We start from the raw sequence: 23,589 nt of genomic DNA, 5'->3' as shown, positions 1-23,589 counted from the left end.
TTGCTGGGCAGAGGAACAGACATGAGAAAGACTCCTCACCAGCTGTGTCATGGCCCCCAGATCCCAACCTTCACCTTCTCAGCAAACAACTTGTTAGTGTGAGATGAAAACCTATCAGAAACCCCCTCGGCCTATCGTGATTTGTTTATTCTGTGGGTTGCAGTAGATTCCCCAGAGATGTGGTGGTAAGTTCTGAGCCAAGAACCCTGGTCCACTGATAGGTCTGAACATTTGAGCTCAGAAGGGTCTCAGGAAACCTCATGGGTCTCAGGTGTCTGGCACACAGGAGCCTCTGGGGCCAGGGCTCAATGTTTATCCCCTAAAAGAGGCACAAACCCTAAGGGATCACCCATCTGGCTGATATGCAGAATCAATCACTCAGGAAGCATATGAAAAATTACCAGTGCCCAGGTCCCACTGCAGACCCAGGGTTCCCCAGGGAACCCTGTCACTCCACGGTGATTCCCAGGCACAGCCAAGGAGCAACCTGTCTTCCTGTATCTTACAAACCCAAAGAACTCACGGGCATGAAAACTGAAGAGTTCACAGAAGTGGCAGTGCTTTGTAAGCCTTCCAAAACCAGTCCCAGGAGACACAAAGGTGACTCACATCCAAGTTAAAGACAAGACGGAGTTCTCTGTGAATCGTAGCATGTTAAATAGGAAGGAATCTTGGAGAATGTCCAGGCTAACCCCTCCCCTTCCCCAGGCCTTCCACTGCACTGATGGAGAAACCAACACCCAGAGGGTTTAATGGACACGTCCAGTATCTCTCAGTCCAAGAGGCAGTTTCATCTAGAACTTTCCCCACTGTCTTCCAGACCCCTGCTAGGATTCCGTCAGTGGCTTCTCAGGACCCTTAGAATAGAACTCCAAATCCACAACACAGCTGAGCTCCCACACCACCTGGCCCCTGCCCCTCTACCCTACCCTCTCCTGTCCACTGCTCCAGTCCACCAGTCCCTTTCTCTCAGTGGAACAGCCAGTGCCCTTCTGAGCTGTCCTGACCCTGAGAATTTCCAGCCCAGTTCTTCACAGCAACAGCCCCTTGTACTTTAGTCACAGGTGGAACCGTCCTGCCTCCGTCAGCTGTCCCAGACCACTGAAGGCTGGTGCATGGCTGCCGTTCTCCACCTGAGCACAAGCCTTGTGTGCCAGCTTCCAGCATGTCTCTTGGGGTCCTGTTGCTCCCCTCATTAACTTGGGAGTTCCAAGAGGGCAGGCAATATGTCTGTTTTGCACATCTCTGTATCTGCAATGCCTCCCAAGTCAACCAGGGCAAAGGCTTTGGGGTCTCAGGCTGTCCCTGTGGTGAGCCCTGCCGGCACTGAGTCACACTCTGGACTAGTAATGTGTAGTGTCCAGGCACTCTGGCACGTGGCTGGGTCCAGCTTTGCCCACAATTGAACGCTGTTCACTGCTCCCTCCTCCAGCCAGTGCACTCCAAGCTCTGCAGACCTGCCTCAGGGCAGGCCTGTGCTCTCGCCGTTCTACTAGACCTGCATAAGCAATGAAGGAGAATTTAGGATTCTCCAGTTCCTACTGAGAAACAGCCTGGGAGCTGGGCTCCTCCATCCGCAGGCAAAGGCTTTAATATTTAAGCTAGAAGCAACAGCCAAGCACTGCCGAGGGAGAAGAGCTCAATTTCCTTATATCATGCTGTTCTCCAGTATGCCCTACAAATCTCCGACCAAACCATCAAACAAGACCTACCCTTTTCACTGCGTCAAACCCTAAGTCTCTGATTATAAGTCAGAGCCCGATGCAGGGCCGGTAGGAGAATCAGAATGAGAGGCTGAGTCACGGGCGTGATTAAGAGTGATCTGGGTCTCCAGCCTCTTCATTAGTGTGGTGCGGGCCCAGCGCTGTACAGGGGAAGTGAAACAAAGCCACATTTAAAATTTTCCAGCAGTAACAGCAGAGGGGTGGGAAATGAATGGGCAAAACACATTTTAACAATATATTTTCTTTAGCCAATATATTTAAAATATTATTTCAACATGTAATCAATAGAAATATTAATGGGTTGCTTGACGTGGCTTTTTCTCATACTGCCTTTGAAATACAGTGTGGCTCTGAGGTAGCCTTGGACAAGCCATACCCCAAATGCTCCACAGCCACATGTGGCTCGTGACTATTGGTGGGGACAGCAAAGGAAGAGCCCAGATGCCTGGCACTGGCCCTGAGTTGGGAGGAGGCACCAGGCCACCTCCCCTGAAGCTGTCTGAGAACTGCTCCCCGGTCCCTGAAGCCCTCCCTCCCTCCTGCACGCACTGGTGGCAGTGGAGGGATCCGAGATCACTGCTCACAGCTTTCTCTTGCTTCTTGGATTAATTCACTTGTATTTATTTGGCTTTTTATAAACAAAAGTTGAACTTAATACATTCTATTCATCCTAAGCAAGGGGCCGTGCTCCTAAGGGGATGTGTCAAACAGAAGGTCTTTCCCTAAACACTTAAAAAGGGGGCTGTGTAGGAGAGGAGAATCGTACTGAGCTGAAATCTGGGGTACTTTTCCCCCTTTCAGCTCCATAAGCCAAAATATTGCTAAGGCTTTTTATAAACAAAGATAATGAGTTGTATAATTTATGTAAATTAACTAATGCTGCTGCATTTTCTAGAAGTAACATAAACTGCATTATTTATTTGATGTGCTTTTTGGAGTAAAAAATAATTATAATTGGACATTATACCGAACAGGTCTCTTCTATTGTTTTCTTATTAGCGTTTGTGGTTTTGAATATAAAACACGGAGTCGCTGGAGGGTGCTACATGTGTACATTTTCCTTCACATGTATGAACACGAGGATGACCTTGACCAACGCTCTTGACCTCAACTTCTGTGTCAGAGGAAACCGTACATTCCAGGCAGCAAGAGCACAGCGGTGGTCGATAGGTGGTGGTTATTTTCAAACAGTGTGGAGTGATAGTCGGTCAGCTGATGTCAATTTTTACTCCCTAACAATCGTCACAACTCAAAATCCATGGTCTCTGCAGCGTGGCCTGCGTCCGCCTCACCGGGGACCCTCTTCAAAGGCAGCACCAGGCCCCACCCAGATTGGCTGAACCAGAATCTCCGACAGACTTGTGCGCACAGAGAAGTTTGAGAAACATTTTTGCAGCATCATTTGTGGTGAGCACTCAGCCTTTTCCTGGGCCCCTCCCAGAGGAAAGAGCTAGAGCTGCTTGCAGAAAAGGCACCTGGCCGGGTCCCCCACATTTGTCCGTGCCCAGCTCACGGCATCAGCCCACACGTCCCCTCACATCTAACGCATCTTGAAATGAGCACTACATAATCTCACACTGCAATTCTTAATATTATCATATTAGGAGCATTAAAAATGCAAGAAAGGATAATTAAACAAAATAAATTAAACAAGGATCTTGAAATACACAGCCTTGGAAATACGTTTGCTGCTGAAATGCCTGCTAACATCTGTTGGCCTCCATCAAGCTTGCTCTCCTCTTCCGATATTCAAAGCACAAAATATGGTAAAATGCCAAATGTAAATAGCTCTGATTCGTAAACTTGTTTATGCAGCCGAAGATGGTCCTAAAGTGGGAGAAGGAGCTCTAATGAAAGCCCATTGATCTTTGGGCTTTCAGATATTGGGTTCCTTAGCATGCTCCCCATCCCCAGAAACAAGGCGTAGAACCTCAACGCCAAAAAGAAAAGGAAACAAAAACATCTCAGACCGAAAAGGAAGGGGGGTAATTTACTGAATTTATTTCATCTCATCTCCCTTAATCATGTAAAACCCAAACCCCAAAATGTTCTACATTCTGGTTTCTGTCCAACACGATGCACAAACTAATTGAGTGTAAAAAGCGTTGCTTTGTGTTATATCAGTTAAAGTAAGTGTAACAATTGTTCTCTGTACCCCCGAGCTCTGCTTCATTTCTGTTTTTGTTATAATTCAGTCCATTCGCAATATGTCATTGCAAACACTATTTGCAAAAGAAAGTATAAAAAACAGATTCTTTATTTCTTAGTGCATTTATTTTCATTTCCCCTTCTCAGCCTCTCCACATTTATACCATGCTTCCATCTGGAGGGCTTAAAAAAGTTATAGACGAAGTTACTGCACATAATGAAGCACACTCATCTGGTATTTAGCCTGAGAATTTTACTGCCAGGTGTTATGAAAGGAAAAAAATATGTATATGGCCAAAATGCCGGGTTGTGTCTTGTTTCCAAACATTTCACACCATGTCTGAAAGTATTCATTAATTGGTGGTGGGGGCTGCTTCAATCAGGTTTACTTAACCACCTTTCGGGAGAAGACAGATGTGATCAGCTGTGCAACTTGGACGAGGCCGGGGCTCACGGCCACATTGCTAGTGTCCGAGGGGCTCTGGCAACTTGAGTGTCTGCTCAGTCACCAGCAGGAACCTCCACCCTTCATCGGGCACAGGAAGCCCTAATGCGCCAGCCCTTGGAACATACAATTAGCCACTGGGGAAATGTAAGCTGTGCACCCACCTCGCTAGGTGCTGGCCAGACAGAAGGACATCTAGGGGACACTGGGGCACAAGGAGAGGCACCATCTCCCACACTGACATCCCTCCCAGGGGGGCTCTACCAGTTTCTCATAAAGAGGAAATGACTTTGATGAGAACAGAACAACCAAAAAACAACCCTGCTGGCTGTCAAGAGACCAAGGGAGCCTCCTCCTGCCCACCTGGAGGTGAGTTTGTAATTCAAGACTCTTTTGACTATTTTGCAGCAATTAAAGAATTAAAGGTCAGTGGCAAACCCCACTCCCTCATGGATCGGTCAGTCCAGTGGAAAGCCAGGCAGATCCTGACTGTGAGAAATGACGACCGATTCTCTTTCAGGAAAGTGAGTTTCCCACGGCAGGCAGCGTATTGACAATCAGGTCTGACTCCTTGTGTGAATGTACTTGACACAAAGAGCGGTGTGAGTAGCGATTCAGCGCACGGGCCTCACACCACATGAAGGGTTAAGCTCTGCTTCAGCAGCCCACAGACGGGGAAGGAATCTGGGGAGACATAGGAATCTTGGGGCTTCCCAAATTAGTTTCCTACAGTCTCCTACAGAAAAGATCGCAGCGTTTAACACCTAATATTTTGGAAAGAAAAACCAGTCTTGGCGTATTTTGAAATCCAAGCCATCAGACAACGCCGATACCTTGGAAGTGTCACCCTTGCTGAATGTCATCTGGGGGTGCCACCTGCATCACCTGCCCTGAGGTGGTGAATGGGCAGCCACACCTAGGATGTCTTGCACAGCCCCCAGTGTTAACTAAGCCCTCCGGCTGTTGAGAATGGGAACAGCCCCAGAGCCCAGGGAAGCAGAGAATTCCTCCCTGTCATCCTGAGTGCAGACCCTACCCGTTAGGTGAGCGTGCAGCCCTGCTGGCTTCTGCAGGGACTGGGGGCGTCATCTCCCCCCCCCCATCCTCCATCCTCCAGGAGCTAATCTCACTCCCACTGGAATTCTGAGATCTAACAGGAACTTGTAGTCTCCTCTGAGACATCAATAAATTTTTTAGGAAATTGTAGGCAAAAGAGACCACAGATAAATACTTCACCCTGGTCTCCACTAGCATCTCAGGTGGTGGAGCGCATAGGCCTCAGCAGAGAGTTTACCATCAAAAGTTAGAAATCATAAAACAAAAGTGTGGACATTTAAGAACAATGGACATTAGACGCTGACTAGGGGATTAAGAAAAACCGACACCCAGGGGTGTAAGTGGTGAGGAACCAGAGAAGGGGAGACCACAGCCACAGCTGTGGGATTTATGTTTCTGTGAGAGAGAGATTGGGGTTCTCACACGGAGAGGAAGTTATCGATAGTGTGCTCCCTTAAGGGAGGCTGCTCGAGAGGCCCAGTCCACATTCAATAATAATCCGTATTCTTCCCATGGAAATGGCAAACGGAACCTTTGATTTCCTTATCACCACCACAGACGCATGAATCATGGAGCTGTAAGCCAGCAGAGACGCAGTGTATCCCGTGCCACCTGGAATATTTAATAAATTCTAAATAATCAATGCATGAAGAGTTCACATTTCTTACATTTTTTTGGTAATAAACGTCCGCCTCTCACATCCATCATGAACTGTGCGTAAACTGTGGCAGAAAAGATAAAAGAGAACCTCTCCAGTCTTCTTGTCCTGTCATGTAAATACTTAAACACGGACAAATAACATCTGTGCCCTTCCATCGGTCACCATTCTACGGGGACCTTGTTACATCCAAGACGCACAGGCTTCTTATGATGGAGGCAGTTCAACCTTTCTATCTGCTGTGACATCCGAGTCTTTTAACCCTCCTGGTCTCAGAAAGGACACACATGCAGGTTCAGGTTTCCCACTGGGCGAGACAGTCCAGAATCTCCTCTGCAACACCCCGGAACAGTGCCCTGGGCTCAAGGGGAGATGGAGCATTTCTCAGCTCCCATTTTCTTTCTTTTTTTTTTTTTTAAGAGACTGGGTTTCACTTTTGTTGAGGGTGGTCTTGAACTCCCAAGCTCAAGCGATCCTCCCAAAGCACTGGGATTACAGGTGTGAACCACTGTGCCCGGCCCGGCCCCCTTTTTCAAACTGCCCTGTGCAAGAGATGTTGTCTAACTTTCTAGCCTGAAAATAACTTAGGATAAGACAAATAAGCCTTTAGGGCGGGGCCTGTAGCTCAAAAGAGTAGGGTGTCGGCCCCATATGCTGGAGGTGGTGGGTTCAAACCCAGCCCTGGCCAAAAACTGCAAAAAAAAAAAAAAAAGGAAAGACAAATAAGCCTTGCTACATGGAAGCATTACCACCAAAAAATTTAAAAAAAAAAAAAATAGAGAGAGAGACCCTAACCTCACTGAGTGTGTTGTTAACAAAAGCAGAAATAGAAGGTGAGTATGAACAGCTGCAGACATGAGTGCTAGGACATGCCAGGGGCCAGAATGAAATCCTTGAAAAGGCTTGTGGCAAGCTCTCCATCATCCCCTACGAACTCTCTCTGGGTCCCGTGGTACCCTACTCCTTCTAGCAATTGCTGCCTTAATCCAGAATAGAGGTGGGTAAACAGCATCTATGGTCCTAATCCAGCCCACAGCCTATTTTTGTGAAAAAAAAAAAAAAGATTTATTGGAACACAGCCACACCCATTCCTTGCCTGTTGTCTATGGCAGCTTTCAAGCTAAGTGGCACAGCTGAATTGTTGGGACAGACGTCTGGCTCACAGAACTGAAAATATTTACTGTCTGGCCCATCACAAAAGGTCCATTCATTCAAAACCATTCATTCATTCCAAGAACGGTTATGGGCACCAAGTATACTTGGTTCCAGGTACCATGCCAACCACCGGGCTATCACAGCGGACAGACAGGCAGGTTCCCTGTTCAGAGGAGCTAGAGGATTGTGAGAACAGGACCATTTCCCCCTGCGAGCAGAGCGTGAGGGAACTGCTCAGTCATCGCCAGCTGGTTTATTCTGATTTCAGAAACCTGACACTCTCTATGGTTCGCTGTCAAGGCCAGAGTAAAGAAAGACAGGCTCAAACCACATAATCCAAAATTTTAGGAAAAATCCAGACAAATGAATTAAAAGACTAGCTGCCTAGGGGTGAGGCACAGAGATAAGACCCTGCTGGTGACTCTGTGTCTGTACTTGGCAAATGGAGGCGCATATAAGTGAGGTGGGGGTCACCCCAAGACCCAGGCTGGGACCCACCGGCCAGGGGGGACCTGAGGTTCTGCACACACCAGTCGTGCTCCCAGGTGGTGCCCATCGTGCTTGCCATGCTGAGGGGTGTGGGGAGGGACACCGCCGCTACCCGTCTCAGGCTGGTCTCAGGGTTTGCCTGAGTGGGACCTGAGCTTTTGTGACAGGAAGGAAAGACACACCTTGAAGGCACTGTGTGACCCGGAAGGTTGTCCAGTTATCCAAGAAAAAGGACTCAGGACACAAGAGGCCCTCAGCCTTTCACGAGATCGTCTGACGTCTGTCTTCGGTTCCGCTCTTGCGTGGAGGAAGGGCAGGCACAGGGCTCTCCGCAGACAGAAACCCCAACAACAGCATGGATGGAAACCCCAGGGGAGCAGCTACCATCGCAGCAACCTCAGCTGCTCCCTCCTTTAATTTCCTGGGTAGCGTTTCTCCCCTACTCCTACTGGTAGTAGAAACACCCTCCCTCTGCCCTGTGTTTCCCTGTGTCTTTGATATAGTTGGGAAGCACACAGAGTGACCTGGGCCTGATTCACTTGCCAACCACACACCTCCCTCTGCTGTGACTAACTCATGCTGACTAACGCGTGTTGGGTGCCACGCTCCTAGGACACACCAGAGGCAGAGTCATGCCTGCTGAGCCCCCCCCACAAGGACACAAGCCACAGCCACCAATGACGGGTCTAAACGTCCCCATAAATATCAGAAAATCCAAAGAGTCACAGAAGATCCATGTGACATCACGATAAAGCCAAGTGCTGGCTGGAGATACTCTTTACCCAATGCAAACGCCATGTCTGGTCATTTGCCGAGGGGGAAAATATATACCATCGTCTTAAATCGCACCCCCCAGCTTCTGGATGAAGCTGTAAATTATGCTGGCAAACACCAGGTTGTGTGGCCCTGGTGACACCTGACTCTGCCTGTTGTATGTTGGGGCGCAAACAGAGAATGGCCCTGCTGAATTTTGACAGTGGTATTCAAGGGTTTACATTGTAATTGAATATGCTAAAATTTCCATTTCTGTCCTCCTGGGCTAATGTGCAATGATGTTAAGGGACTGTTATGATAATAATTAAATACACGCTCAGCATACCAAGTTGATAGTCCGCCATTCTACCTTCATCAGGGAGTTTCTAGCTTAATAAGGCTCGAATCAAATTTAAAAAGGGAACTTGCACAACACTGTACATGTTGCCATCTACCAGGGTTAGGGAAGGCAAAGACGACAGTGGTGTTTCCTTGAAAATCTTCCCGGCACGTCCTGTACTAACAAGCTTCTCCCCATACACCACCAGCAGGAGGCAGCAGCCTCTCTGGGCGCCACACCTGGCCTTCCAGAAGTCCTGGCATTTTGGAATTGGGAAGACCCTCAGGACTCACTTTTCCAAGGGAGCAAGAAGGTTCCCAGCCCTGGCAGCACTTGAGTTTGCTTCCTCCTCCTTGTTATGGGTCCTGTGTCCGTAACGCATCTGGAGACAAACCAACTCACTCGCTCGTGTCTTCAAGGAAACCAGTACCCCAAGCACACAAATCTCCGTCTGCAGAGACTCAGAGGACACTGCCCTGCTGCTTGGAGGGTTGTCAGATAAAATACATCATGCCCAGCAAAGTGTGAGTTCTAGACCAGCAACAGATAATATTTTAGTATAGATACATTGTACTAAAAGATACCCCTTTGTTAACCTGAAACTCACATTTGCTGAGTGTCTTGTCCCCTCCCCGCGTGTGCACACTGCACCTGGCAGTGCACGTCCTAGCCTGGGCGGCAAAGCGTGTGCGTGAACTCTCACCGCAGATCGAGCATATTCTGGAAGCTCAAAAGCTCCAGTTTCAGGACAAACAGACGTGGACAGTTCGTGTTGGGAGCAAACAGCCCATTACTCTGGGCCAAAGGTGCACAGGGGAATACGAAAGGCTCCAAAAACAGCTGAGTCCAATCCCAGCTAAGGAGAAACAGTGGGTTATTGGGGTGTTCTGGGCATTTGGAGACCAACTCCCAACCACTGGCATGGACAGCAAGGCACCTGTGTCTTCTTACAGGCCCTGGATTGAGTGGGGACAGTGACAGACCAACCCAATAGGCAACTGAGAGAGATGACACACGTAAAATGATGGCACACTGTTATTAGCATTGCTATTGTTCTTTGGCTAAAGTTAGGGAACAGGGCGTTTAAAGAGATGCCAAAGGGTGACAATTTGTGTCCCCCTAAAATGCACATGTTGAAAACTAACCCCCAGGGTGATCGTTTTAGAGGTGGGGCCTTTGGCAGGTGGTTAGGTCACGAGGGTGGAGCCCTTCTGAATGGCATTGGTGCCCTTATGAAGGAGCCCCCCAACCTCTTCCTCTGTGTGGGGAGACAGCAGGAAGATGGCCATCTGTGAACCAGGAAACGGGCCCTCGCCAGACACCCAGACTGCCTGGGCCTCAACCTTGCCCTTCCCAGCCTCTAGAACTGTGAGAAGACTCCTATCGTTTGGCACCAGTTCATGGTATTTCTTTCTTTTTTTTTTTAGTACATGGTATTTTGTTAGAGCCACCCAAGCACTCTGAAACAGGAGAAGAAAAACCACCACCCCGCAGGCCTCTGTGAACTCAGTGAAATGTGGGCAGAAAGGACTGCACCTGCTTCTGCAAAGCCTTAATGTTATTTATTAGTTAAACTTTTAATTATATGAATTGCGTAGGGACATGTCACTAGGGATAGTAAGTAATTAGAAATTACAGAAAGACTATGGATTTTAGCTTCTGAATTGATTCCACCAAAACACATCCAGGTAACAGAAAATTAAGTCTTAACTTCTTAGCATCCCAGCAGAACAATGCACAAACGTGTGGGCGATTAAAAGACAGCGGAGAATCCTGGGAGATCCTCCAAGGTGCCACTGAACGGACTGTCTCCCTCCCTTGGATGTGGCCACAGGACACAGAACCTTAACCACCAGCAGGGCGAGCAAGATGGGAGGGGCAGCCCGTACTGGAAACCAAAGACTAGGGTTCCAGTCCCAGGGGAATTGCAGGGCTGGGGTGAGGCTCAGGTGAATGGCCACCATGGACGCATTTAGATGGGGCAGGTCCCACTGCCCAGAGCAAGGCCTTGTGGTGTACACTGCCCCTGGCCCTGCCCTCAAGGAGGGAAAACAAGTTCCTTCAAACACCAAAAACCTTAACCAGCAACTCTGACGTTTTAACAATTCCGTGTCATACTGAAACGGCCGCCCTTGTTCCTGCAGAATTGTCAGACACAGTGCGGTGTCCTGATCCTCGGTGGATCTTGGGCTTAACAGCTCACCTCGCCTTCTGAGACTGCACACAAGACTTGCCCGTAATTAGAAAATACTAAATACTCAGTGTATACTTTTTAAACCAGACAAAACTGATACGAAATAAAAGTGGACGCTTCCTTAAGAAAGGCAGGGACAGAACGTTCTGGAAGAAAGAGGAGGAATAACCACTCCTGGGTGGAGTAGATCAGGGAGATACCCTGAGAGGGTCAGCGGGTCAAGGCTGACACATTCTGGACCTGGAGGGGGAGAAAACAGGTTTTGAACCAGGAACGCTGGGGGTGGAGGGGGACTGGGGGGGATGTGGTGAGTCTGGAGGGGAATGGGGCGAAATAACGTGTCCACGCACCAAACTCACACAATTGCTCGCTGAGGGCAAACCCACCTACTGTGTGTGGAACACCCAGCAGGTGCCCAGGCGTGTCCAGCCTCTGCGAGCTCCCTCTGTACCCCCTCCTTGCTTCCTTACTGCTGTTTACCAGACTCGAGGTGAGCACCGTGCATGTCTGAGGCTGGCTATTCAAAATATTTTCCATCTGCTGTAAGTAAGATACCAGTTGATCCTATGGCAGCAAGTAGAGCCAAAACGATCTGGCTTTGCCACCGGGCAGACAGTTATTTCATGCCCTGTTAATTCCTAATGCAGTAACTGCAATATCATCCCTGCTTTTAAAAGAGGTGCTTTTTTTTTTCCTTTCGGTAAAATGTGGCCTGAGTGCGCAAATAAAGAACATCACTTCTAATGAGGCCAAGTCCCAAAACATAACCTCATTGCCGCCGCTGCCGTGCTAATGCCAGGCTTCCGGCTTTAAGGCAGTCAGTCAGGAAGTCAGAGAAACTCTTCAATCTTTTGAGACAACTCCAGCAGGTCAGCAGAACTAAACTTCCGCTTCACGCCTGAAAATCATAATCAGAGGTGATGGGCTGCTGTTTCTGCCCGAAGGTGGCCCAGGCCAGGGGCTCCATCCTCCTTGGAACAAGCCCAGAGGGGACAGGTCTCCTGGTGCTGGTGACCATGATTGAGCCACTGGCCTCTGTGCTGTGATCACCCACTGTTTCCAAAAGCAGGACGTCCACAGCAAGATACATTAGAGCAGAGAGCGCCCCCTGGATTCCTGCTGTATCAACTATTTTGGAGTGGACTCTCATTGCTGGTCCATCCTCCCAGCCCTCCCTGTTCCCTGACAAGCTCCCACCACACCCTTCTCCATGAAGGCCATGCCTGCCTGAGCTCCCTTTACATGGGGCCTGGTAACTCTGCCCTCGCAGCCCCCAGAACCCAGCGTCCCAGCGGCGTGCTCGGCTTTTCATCTCTGCATCAGATCAGGTCTCACTCTATGCCTCACTGCCCTCTTTGTACTCACCACAGTGCTGTTGGCCAGGAAGCACCGGATCTGGGGGAGGGACGACGGGTTTGTGCTGAATCGACACCTGCCAACTTTATCTGAGAAAGCTACAGATTCGTCCCAAGTGTCTAGGAGCAACCGTTGTGTAAGGGCAAGAGCTTATGCTCCAGGACAGTCCAGACCTGGGCTCGAGTCCCAGATTGGCCGCTAATTTGTGCCCTGACAGGGGGCAAGAGAAACTCTCCTGAGTCTCAATCTTTGATCTATCTATGGATGTGATAATACAGACTTTGCACAGACACTTTTATAGAATTACACGAGAGGCCGTACCTGGCATGTAGGAGATGTGTAGGCCCATGATTGTTGCTATACCAAGTGTGTGGCTCCTATCTATTCTGGGAACCCAGCAGTGAAGAAACGGAGGAGCCAAGCCCTGGCCTGAAACCTCCAGCACTCTCAGGAGAGAGCTGTGGACAACAGGCCCAGAACAGCCCTCCAAGGGCCATGTACTTGGAAGGAATTCTTCCAGAGACCAGCATCACCGCCACAGCAGTGGTGACCCTGGCGGCTTGCTGCGCTTCACGTCCGCTCCTGGCTATGCACTCAGGCACTCCCAAAGTCTCTGCACCCTGGCAGGCACCCGACAGCAGCATAAATCTGCACGGGGAGCAGGACCAACTTCAGACCTGCTGAGATTTCATCTCATGAAACGGTGACATTGCAACCACCTTCTTCTTCCTTCCTGCCAACCTTTGTCATCCCTGGAAACCTTATCGAGCCAGCTTCTCCTCGGCTTACAGGCAAGACAACTAATCACGGACCTAACGGCTCGTCAGCTTCAAATGCAGCTGCCTCCGTCCTGTGCCTGGCTGAGAAAAATCAATGTGTGTTTGAGTTGCTGTGCATGCAGAGGGCCTGGCCTCTGAGAACAAAAGAAGCCAGACTGAGGAGCAGTCCCACCAACAGGGCTGGAAGTTTTCCTGGCCTGTGGGGAGGCTTATGGCAAGTGATCTGTTAAACAATAGATCCAAATATCTTCGTTGTGCCCCAAACCGAGGAAACAGCTCAGGTGGGGGAGCAATCGAAGCCCCAGGACCCTGTGAGGGGCTGTCTGCCCATGCAGACAGGGGACTGGCAGGTGTCATGCCTGGCGCCAGGTAGCTTCTGAGTCCGTGGGGCCTGACTGAATCCACGGAAGGAGCAAGCAGAGCCCCAGCTTGGAAGTTCCCTTCTCCTCTACAACACCCAGCCCTGGGGATACACCACTGCAGTTTCCCGGTGAAAAAGATCACCCACCCACTGTCCCAGAGCACACCCGCTGGGCTTCCTAGCCCTGGCCCAGATAGGAAATCCAGGAGAAAGGCCAGTGAGATGTGGGGATTGATCTTTCCTGAGAAGCCTCTCTTTGGGGTTGTTGAAAAATCCATGCTGGTGGTAAATGGTTCACAGGAAAAGGCTCCCATTAATATAAAGTGTTTCTTTCTACTAATAATTAAGAAAAACTCAAATTCAGATAGCACAGGGTACCACCCACCCATGTGTGGGAGGGTGTGGAAGGGACGGTCCCACAAATCTCTGGTGTACCTGCCATTCAGACAGCTGCTTAGGGATGTCCAGGAAACCTGAAAGTAACTCAGCACTCACAGCCCAGCAACCCCAGGTCCAGGCACACTTGTACGTGCACAAGGACATGGGCCTCAGAAAGTACATTGGCACACTGTCTGTAATGCTGGGAATCTGCGGAGAATCTAAAAGGCTGCCAGTTGGGGATATTGGCTCAGGTGTTTATACAGTGGGGTACTGTAACAGGATGAAGTGATGTCCGTGTCAACATAGATACAGCTCAGACCACGGGGCTAAGTGGGAAAAGTAGGTAAGCTACAAGGCCACGCACATGCGTGCACACGCATGCACATTCACGCTAACACACACACATTCACGCAAACACACACAGGTGCACACGTGCACACATTCACGCACACATGCACGCACATTCACGCAAACACACACATGTGCACACATGCACACACATTCACGCAAACACACATACATGCGCACACATGCACACACATTCACGCAAACACACACACATGCACACATGTACACACAAACACACATGCATGCATATACACGCAAACACACACATGTGTACACACACATGCACACATGTAAGCACACACGTGCACACACACACACAAAACCCCACCCAACTTGAAGAGCTCAGCTTTGAAGCATCTCTGATCACTCCAGCCCACTTTGAACCCCCAGGATGTTTGCCCTAAAAGTTCAGGCTCAGTGCTTCTCAGCACCGTTAATGACCTTCATGTATGGACACAGCTGTTTCCTCCGTAGCTGGCGCACTAGACGGGCAGAGCACGCTCTCCTGCTCCCTCCAAGCCACCCTCGGGGGCACAGAGCAGGTGCCTGCTCAACATCTGTCGCCCCACTCAGCAAGCAGCTCCCTGTGCTGGAGGGAGACGCCACCACACAGCACGTCCCTGCAAGTGGCTTCTCCCCCTGCGGCCCTGACAGCAAACCTGCTCACATCGTCACCGGCCCAGGCTGCCCTGCGCCCGCCATCCCTTCCTTGCTGCCTGCATGACACCTGGATGTCACCAAGGCCCCCGGCCACCCGCCCTTCTCCTCCCTCCATGCTCTGAGGGCACAGACTGTCATCCACAAGTGTGAGTGCCACAAATAAGTCCCAACATAAATATGGCCCCCAAATAGCCATAAATCACCCCAATTCCATCCGGTGACAATTCTAATTTATAACACGAGGGAAGGAGATGAGCACTGCGGCTTTTTTCCTTGGGCTTCTCAACTGCTGCGGAGGGAGAATCCGCCCCGCTGCCGCTCCCGGCAGAAGTTCCTGATTTACGGATTACTAAAGATGAAACACGCCAGCCCCCGTGTCAGCGTGGATTCCCACAGCCCTGCGAGCACGGTGTGAGCAGTCCCCCGAGTCTGGGTCCCCCAGGCTCCACCTCACTTTCTACCTCCTGCTGCAGTCGGGAGGTGAGGGCCCTCTGGGGTCCCTGCACACGGCTGATGTACCGGCACCATCACTGGTCACAGCCCCAGAGGCGGGGGCTTGGGGTAATCTGCATTTTAATGTTCCAGGAAGTCGATTATACCAGCTGCGCAAACCCTGAGCACAGGCGAGTGGAGGGAGCTGGAATTTCTTGGATCAGGGCTTTTCTTTCCACATCATCATAAAACATTGTTATTAGGTGTTAAAAAAAAAACCCATATAAAACAAAAGTTATCTCTCTCTTTGGGGAAATATAATAAAATATAATAAAAGCCATCTGATGCTATTTTTAACAGCCATAAGAAGCACATGATTAACACAGAAAAAAGTCATATTGACAAAGTGCGTCACAAAAAAAAAAGTCAGCATGGAAGGCAACCCGTTGAACTCAAGTGGGTTTATGGTCCAAGCCGTACATCCTGGGGCGCTATGGGCTCAACACAGCAACAGTCCCCAGATACCTCTCTCTGACCTTTTAGAAATACCAGATAGATTCCCAGCCAGCTTCTCAGCTCCGGGCCCAAAGCAGCACCCGCCGTACTCCTGGGGAAAGATCCTTCCCAGGGGCAGAAAGAATCACAGAGAAGTTTGTGCTTGCTAACTAGCAAGCCAAGAACTTGCTACCTTCACCTCAATTCATGCCTTTCCCCTCAGGCCCTCAAACACGGGGAAACAGGTAGGAGGGAATTTCTCTGTGGCTGCCCAAGGTTCAGAGAGCCTGTGGGGTCAGAACAACAGTCAGGAAACCAGCTTGCACCCAGTCTTCACCGAGAGCCAAAACCTCACCTTTGCCCGAGACCCCAAGATGTTTCTGCAGCACCCCAACCCTGCAAGAATCACACGCACCTTGTAAGTCCATCCAGGGAGCTTTAACCTCTACTAAGGCTGAAAAGCCCAGGGCTGTCCATGGAGGGAGTGAAGCCAGGCTGGGGTGGGGTAGAGGGGAGATCCCTAGGTCAGCAGAGGCAGGCCGGGGCCCCCTCAAGAGGGACCCTCCTTCCTTACACTGCCGCCCCTCCCCCTAACACCTTGCAAACTCTCAAAGTACCACAGGCTCTTCTGCAATAAACACCATAAATGATTCCAGGACCTCAGGAGCCCCCACCTATACACCCAAGACTCCCTAGAAACGGGAGTGCTTTAGGTCAATCCAGTTTCTCCCAAAACTTGAACGCAGACTCTAAAGAATAAAAAGGTAGAAAAACAGAACAAAAGCAAAAACCAGGGTCTTGACGAAATTTCTTTTGACAGAGGTGGCTGGTGCCTACTTCCACCAAAGCGATGCCACTGTGCCTGGCAGCCAGAAATGACACTGGGGGACGAGAGCGGCTCCTTACCTCTACTCCCTGGACCTTGAGTTTCATGTGGTCCTCTCTGGTTGTCTTCCCGTCTTTCCTCTTTTTCCAGCAATACCCATCTTTCCTGTACTTCACTTTCTTCCTGTTGTAGAGGATCATGGAGCCATTCTGCGGTCTGCAAACAACAAAGGGTTAAGTTACCACGAGAACCAAACAGAAGGAAAATTTATGAAGAAAGATATCGCCGACCAGGAAAAGTCTCCACAGAAAAGCAATATTCCACATTGCCGGAACATAATTTTTCACCTTTTATTGCGGCTCCCTGGATTAACCGTGTTTTATGGCCAGCCAAAATTTGCTTTGGATTTGGTACCTAATGAATTAAATGTGTCAGTGATAGGCTTAAAAAACATTCCCTCAGTAATAACCACAAACTAATCAGGATATACGATGTGGGGACCCGAGCTCTGCCCCGAGAAGTAGGCAAAACCAAGAGAGAGGGCAGAAAGAGCCGGGGGTGTGGCGGCTGCCTGCAGTATCTTATCTCTTGTAGAAGGGTTTTCTACACATCTTTTAATCCATCACCGACATTAAGAGATAAATAAGTTTAACGCAGATGCTGGATGGCTGTGTTAAGAGCAGACCATGGCAGAGCGAGTCGGCAAGGCCAAGTGCTCTCCATTCACGGCCCGCGACGAGATGACGGTTAGATACAGAGAGCACCCGTCCTGCTTCCCAGCCAGCTAAGTGCCTGATCCTTTCCCATTTGGGCTTCAGCTGTCAGAGGGCTCAGAGGCCTGCAGGTAAATTCATCTATTCGGTCCATAGCCACGGTAGCTTAGGAAAGGAGCTGCCTGCTTGTTAAAGGCTGTGAGAGCAAGACGGCCGTTCTTGTGATGCTTGAAAACGACAAATAAAAAGAACCTCGAATTTTTCCAGAAAGAAAACGTGCATCGACCACAGATGGCAGAGGATTATGATGTGCCTGTCTGTCGTTGCGGTGGTCACATAAATGGTTTGGAAGCTCTACGGAGAGAAAGGATAAAGCCGCTCTGGCAGCTAAGGGCAAGCGCTTCCACGGTGCGGTTTCGGCAGGTGCAGGCAGATCCGACCTCCAAGGAAGCCTTCCCTGAAAGCTAGCAGCACCCCTCCTGGTGGCACAAGAGAAGGAGGGATAAAGGTCGGCACGGTGGCTCACACCTATAATCCTAGCAGTCTGGGGGACCAAGGCAGGTGGACTGCTTGAGCTCAGGAGCTTGGGACCAGCCTGAGCAAGAGCAAGACCCCACTCCTAAAAATAGAAAAACTAGCCAGGCATTGTGGAGGGCACCTGTACTCTCAGCTATTAGGGAGGCAAGAGGATTGCTTGAATCTAAGAGTTTGAGGTTGCTATGAGCTATGATGCCATGGCGCTCTACTCAGGCCAACAGAGTGAGACTCTGTCTCAAAAAAAAAAAAAAAAAAAGCGAAGGAAGGACAATGATTCTGCACCCCTGCAGGTCAGCACAGGTCTGCCAGCCCACTCTCAGGGAAGGCCAGGGAGCTCTTCACACAAGGCAAATGCTGCCGGTGTGTTTCTCTGCCACAGCAGCACACAGCCATCCCCTGGGGCTGGGGCGAGACCTCCAGCCCCTTTCTTTGCTGCTTCCTTTGAACAATGGGCCATTTCACAATTGGGCACAGAGCATCGGGCTGTGGATGGCTCAATATTCCATTGTCTGTAGAGGAAAAGAAAACTGCCGGGTGACTGCAGCTAATTGTACTTCCCACCCAGCCCGACGAGTCACGCAGCGGCAATATGATGGCTAAACGGCAGTTCCATCGGAAATTATAGACTTTGAACAGCGACTCCCAACACTTCATATAGACTTTGAACAGCGACTCCCAACACTTCATTGTTTGCCGATCGGGACGCAATTGGTTTGTGTCAATGCTGGTTTCCTCCCTGAGTCTGTACTGGCTAAAACAATCAGGAAGTGGCTCCACACGCTTGTCACGATGCCATCACCTGACAGTATCTGTCTTGTTCCTAGAGGTCTGCATGGAAAACCTCAGAATTCACTTCCATTTCTAGGTGGCAGGCGGGCTCTTTCCACACCAGCCCTGTGCTAGTTTCTTGTCCCTAATCTTCAGAGGAATGTGAGTCTCCTATGCCCTGAAAGGCCCGTTAGAAGGCCCTCAAGGTCACCTGCTATGCTTGGGGCTCCTGACTGAGGAATAAGCAGAGGAATGTGTCTCAGCAAACAATCAGGCTCTACACTGGCCCGTCCCCACCCAAGGAGGAATGAAGACCCCCCTCCCCAAGAGTGCTGCAGGGATGGCTGGTTACAGAAGACTCAGCCACTGAAGGAGACCCTGCCCCCTGCTCTTGCACAAAGTCATAGATTAGCTCACCCCCCTCCCCAAACATGGTCAGTACACCTCAGCAACATCTTCAAACCAACTGCCCCAAATTCTACGCTGTACGACCCAGGTTGAGCGGGGACTCTCCAACACATGGTCAGGTACACAGAATCACAACTGCATCTCCCACCCCAGGAAAGTGCCCTTGGGCACTGAGAATGGCCCTGTCATCGGATGCTTTAAGCAGGACACGGTCCCACAGGGAACTCAGTGTCCAACGTAAACAGCCTTAATAAATGGAATCATCGTTTTAACTTGCAAACCTCACAGTGCTTAATCCACCAGTCTGACATTATTGGGACTTGCTTCTGCTCTGACGGATGCAGGAAGATCCTCACCACAGCTCAGGGACCCGAGGGCAGCAGTGGGGAGAGCAGGTGGGTGCAGGAGGCCCATGTGCCCACAAGGCAGGAAAGTGAGGTGTTTGCCCTTCCCAGAATAGAATCAGGAGCAAGTGGGAGCTGGTGGGAAGGGGTCTGGCAAGAAAGGAAGGAACAGGTTGCTGCTGGGGGGAATGAGAGGTCGGGAGGCCACAGGGGAAGTGGGGGGCTTAACACGCTTCTTGACAGCATGAAAGGTAGCACCCCTAAGAAGAGCAGAGGGTACGAGCGGAGCTGCAGACAGAGAGGCGACTGGTGCAGCCCGGAGGAGCCTGGGGAGCCTGCCAATTGACACTGCCACCAGCTTCCGGTTACTATGTGCCTGGTGACACAGACCCAGCCCACGCAGCCCTATTGCTCTAGCTGTTTCTTTATCTGTGTATCATCTGTACCGCTGTGCATACACATACCAATCCCAGGAGGTGGGTAGTGCTGCCATTCCTCACATATAACCAAACCTTCTAGCCAAAGTGTCCGCGTGGGATAAACTCTGAGTCAGTCCAACCCTAGAGCCTGAGCCTAGCCTGGGTCTGGGTCCGGGTCTGGGTTCTGCTCTAATAGCTGGATAGGCATTAGCACCCTGCCAGCGCCCCCGCAGCCAACAGGCAAGGCCCAGATGCGCTCTCAGAACTCCCCTCTGCTGCTGAGCTCCAGCTGCCCACAGGGGTCACCAGCAGTGGCGGTGAGGTGTCACTGGGGCAGGGAGGTGAGAGAAAGCTTTATTTTCCTTCCACACTCCCTGGCTGGTGCTTCTTGGGGTTGCATCTTGGATAAACTGAGCTCTAGTCCTCATCTCAGGATCTCCTTCTGGGAGAAGCTAAACTGAGGCTGATGGTCTAATAGGGCCTCAAGGAAGCCTTCCCAGACCTCCACAGCCACAGTGCAGAGGAATGTTAAGGAAACGTGTACGATAGACACTTCATTCTCGCTACGGAGACATCTAGCCAAGGAATCCTTTTATCTAAAAGACTCCTAGCTGGTAAAATCAATAATGTCCAGTGTAACAGGTAAAAAGATCACAGAGTCAAGAGAAACCTACACAAATTAGAAAGAAACAGGTATATCATTAAGATTCATACGTACACGCTATTGATTATAGGTAGAGAGATGGAATCAGAGTAGACTTATTTACTGCAGAGAAAAAGGAAATTAAATATCTAGACATAAATCTAACATGAAATTCTCAAAATCTAAAAAGAACAACTATAAAAAGTTTCTAAAGGAGACAAAAGTAGGTTTCGTTAATGTACAAAACCGTAACTTGTCCTGTTTGGGGGGAGAGGGGTGAGATCACGAAAACATCAGTCTTCCCAAAGTTAATTCATAACTGGGATATCATGACAGTGAGAATCCATCAGGATTGTTTTCCAGATCTAAAAAATTGTATTATGTTTATTCGAAAGGAAGAAATACTGAGCAAACAGCCAGATACATCCCCCAAAAGTCCAACGCAGAGGAGCAGCCCCACCAGCTGCTAACACGTATCATAAAAACTCTTTATTTTTAAAAAGTGTGGAACTGACACACGAATAAATAGGCAAACCAATGGAACGAGAGAGAAAATCCAGACGTATTCTCACAGATACAAATTGAATATGCAACAATAAAAGGAGGCATCTGAAGTCAGCGGGGGCGACCAACTTTAATAAGTGAAATTGGGTCATCTAGATAGTCACACGGAACAAGATAACATTGGCTCTAGCCCCTGACACCACACGGAGGCATCTATTCCAAATGGAAAAGGGATTTCAATGGAATAAATAAAACCACACATACTCCAGAAGAAAATGCAGGCGCATTTCTCTATAACCTGAGAGTAGAAAAAAAGGTTCCTAACCACGATTCAAGATCCAGCAACGATATGGGAAAGATGGTAGATCTGATTACATAAAAATCAGACTGCCAGACTGTTTGCCAGAGTGCCTGCACCATTTTCCATTCCCGTTAGAGGTGTCTGAGGGTTCCACGCTCTCCCCATTCTCCCCAACATTTGGCATGGTCTGTCATTCTGATAACAGCCACCCTAGCCAATGCCTCATGTTTCAATTTGCATTTAGCGAACAATGCCAAGCATCTTTTCATGTCCTTATTAGCCATTCGTATAATTTCTTCGGTGAAATGTCTATTGAATCTTTTGCCCAGTTTTCACTGAGTTGCTTGTCTTTTTATTTTTGAGTGGTAACAGCTCTTTCCATATAACCTGGAGACAGGCCCGTTATCAGATATGCGATTGGCAAATACTTTCTCCCAGTCCACAGCCTCTCTTCTGCTTGATGGTTTCTTTGAAAGAGCAAAAGTCTTTGGTTTTGCTAAATTCCAATATAGCAAGTGTTTTCTTTTTTGAACAGTGCTTTTAGTGTCATGCCTACGAATTTTTCACCTGATATAAGGTCACAAAAATCTATGATGTTTTCTTCTAAGGGGTTTCTATGTTTAGCTCCTGTATTTAAGTCGGGGATCCATTCTGAGTTAGTTTTTGTGTGTGGAATGAAATAAGGCTCTGAGTTGCTTTTGGTATTTGAATATCGAATTATCCCAGCACCATTTTTTTAAAGCCTATTCTTCCCTCTCCCATTCTCTTTGAATTAATAAGTTGTCCATTACCATAGTCTGGACTTTATGTTCTGCTCCATCCTCTGTCGTGTGCCAGGACCACAGTGCCTTGATTCCTGGGGTTTTACAGTCAGCCTGAAACCAGGGGTTATAAGCTCTCCGACACTAAAAGCACTGTTCAAAAAAGAAACACTTTCAAAACTGTTTTGGCTATGTCTTGTGTATTTCCATATACATTTTAGGATTAGCTTGACAATTTCGGCAGGAGAAAGCCTCCTGGGACTTTGGAAGGAGCTGCATTGAATCCAGCAATCAATTTTGAGAGAATTGCTATCTCCATATTGAGTCTTACAATTGCTTCCAATTGCAGAACTTGGAATGTCTCTCCATTTGGATAAATCTTTAATTTCTCTCAGTGAGACTGGTAGCTTTCAATGTATGGGTTTTACATTTTGTAAATTAAATGTATCCCAAGTACTTTATTCTTTCTGACGCTCTTGTGAATAGAATTGTGTCCTTAATTTCATTTTTTCTGATTGTTCATTTGTACTATATAGAAATACAATTGACTTTTGTAATTGATTTTATAACCCGTGATCCTTGCTAAGCTCATGTATTAGTTCTGGTAAATTTCTTGGTAGATTCTTTAGGATTTCGACATATATAATTAAGTCACCTGTGAATAAAGATAGTTCCCATTCTCCTTTTTTTATTGTGATTGCCTTTCATTTCTTTTTCTTGATTTATTGCACTGGCTAAAACCTCCAGCACAAGGTTGAATAGCAGTGATAAGAATAAAAACCTTGCCTTGTTCCTGATTTTGGGGGAAAAGCATTCAGCCTTTCCCCATTAAGTATTGTTAGCTATATCAAAGCTTAGGGTAATAATGAAAAGGATTCAAAAACCAATTTGAAGAGGCTCCCACTGACCAAAGGCGTGTCGATCTAAGTATCCATATAAATAATAACTTTGTGTTCAGTAGAGTAAAATGCATTAAATTTATTTAAATTCACGTGTTCTTAATAACCCTAAAACAAACCACCAAAAATCTAATTTCTCATTGTTGGAGGATGCTAGTGACCCAACACACTATTTGAAAAACTGGAGGGAAAAGAAAAAAGTGGGTAAAAAAGGGAGAATTGGGCATTTATTCTACCTTCATTGTACAAACCGTTCTTTTGAGTTACCAAATAGGAAGAGAGAGGACTTTCTCTATAAAAGAACCCCACGCAGTAAATGAAGAGAATTTGACTGTGATCCCTAGTGAATTAATGCATCTGGGCATAGATCAGCAATGGTGGCCGATGTCATAATAGAGACAACCAGACAGTGTGTCCCCCCTGCTGTGGTTCACATGTGTTCCCCAAAGTTCAAGGGTTAGAAACGTAACCCCCAGTGCCACAGTGTTGGGGAGCTGGATCTACCAAGAGGAGATCAGGTCACCAGGACTCGGCCCTCATGAATGGATAGATGACATCACTATAAAAGTGGGTTAGTTATGGTGGAAGTGGGTTAGGCATGGAGGAAGTGAGGTAGTCATGGAGGAAGTGGGTTAGTTATGGAGGAAGTGAGGTAGTCATGGAGGAAGTGGGTTAGTTATGGAGGAAGTGGG

General features: G+C 48.7%; 1 protein-coding gene across 3 annotated transcripts in view; it reads right to left on the bottom strand.

The window, feature by feature from the left end:
* The window catches only part of CAMTA1 (calmodulin binding transcription activator 1), a 796,995-nt gene that overhangs the window by 409,815 nt on the left and 363,591 nt on the right, over nucleotides 1–23,589 (bottom strand). For all 3 annotated transcript variants that reach the window (XM_023515181.1, XM_023515183.1, XM_023515182.1), the window contains one exon: nucleotides 16,681–16,816. In XM_023515181.1, coding sequence (XP_023370949.1) covers nucleotides 16,681–16,800 — 120 coding nt within the window. In that variant the 5' untranslated portion in view covers nucleotides 16,801–16,816. The remainder of the gene's footprint in view (nucleotides 1–16,680; nucleotides 16,817–23,589) is intronic.

This window comes from Otolemur garnettii, unplaced genomic scaffold, assembly GCF_000181295.1.
Source record: "Otolemur garnettii isolate 467f Iridium unplaced genomic scaffold, OtoGar3 scaffold00067, whole genome shotgun sequence".
Classification (NCBI taxonomy): Eukaryota; Metazoa; Chordata; class Mammalia; order Primates; family Galagidae; genus Otolemur; species Otolemur garnettii.
The sequence above is the reverse complement of the archived record's forward strand: the minus strand, read 5'-3'. Positions and strand labels throughout refer to the sequence as shown.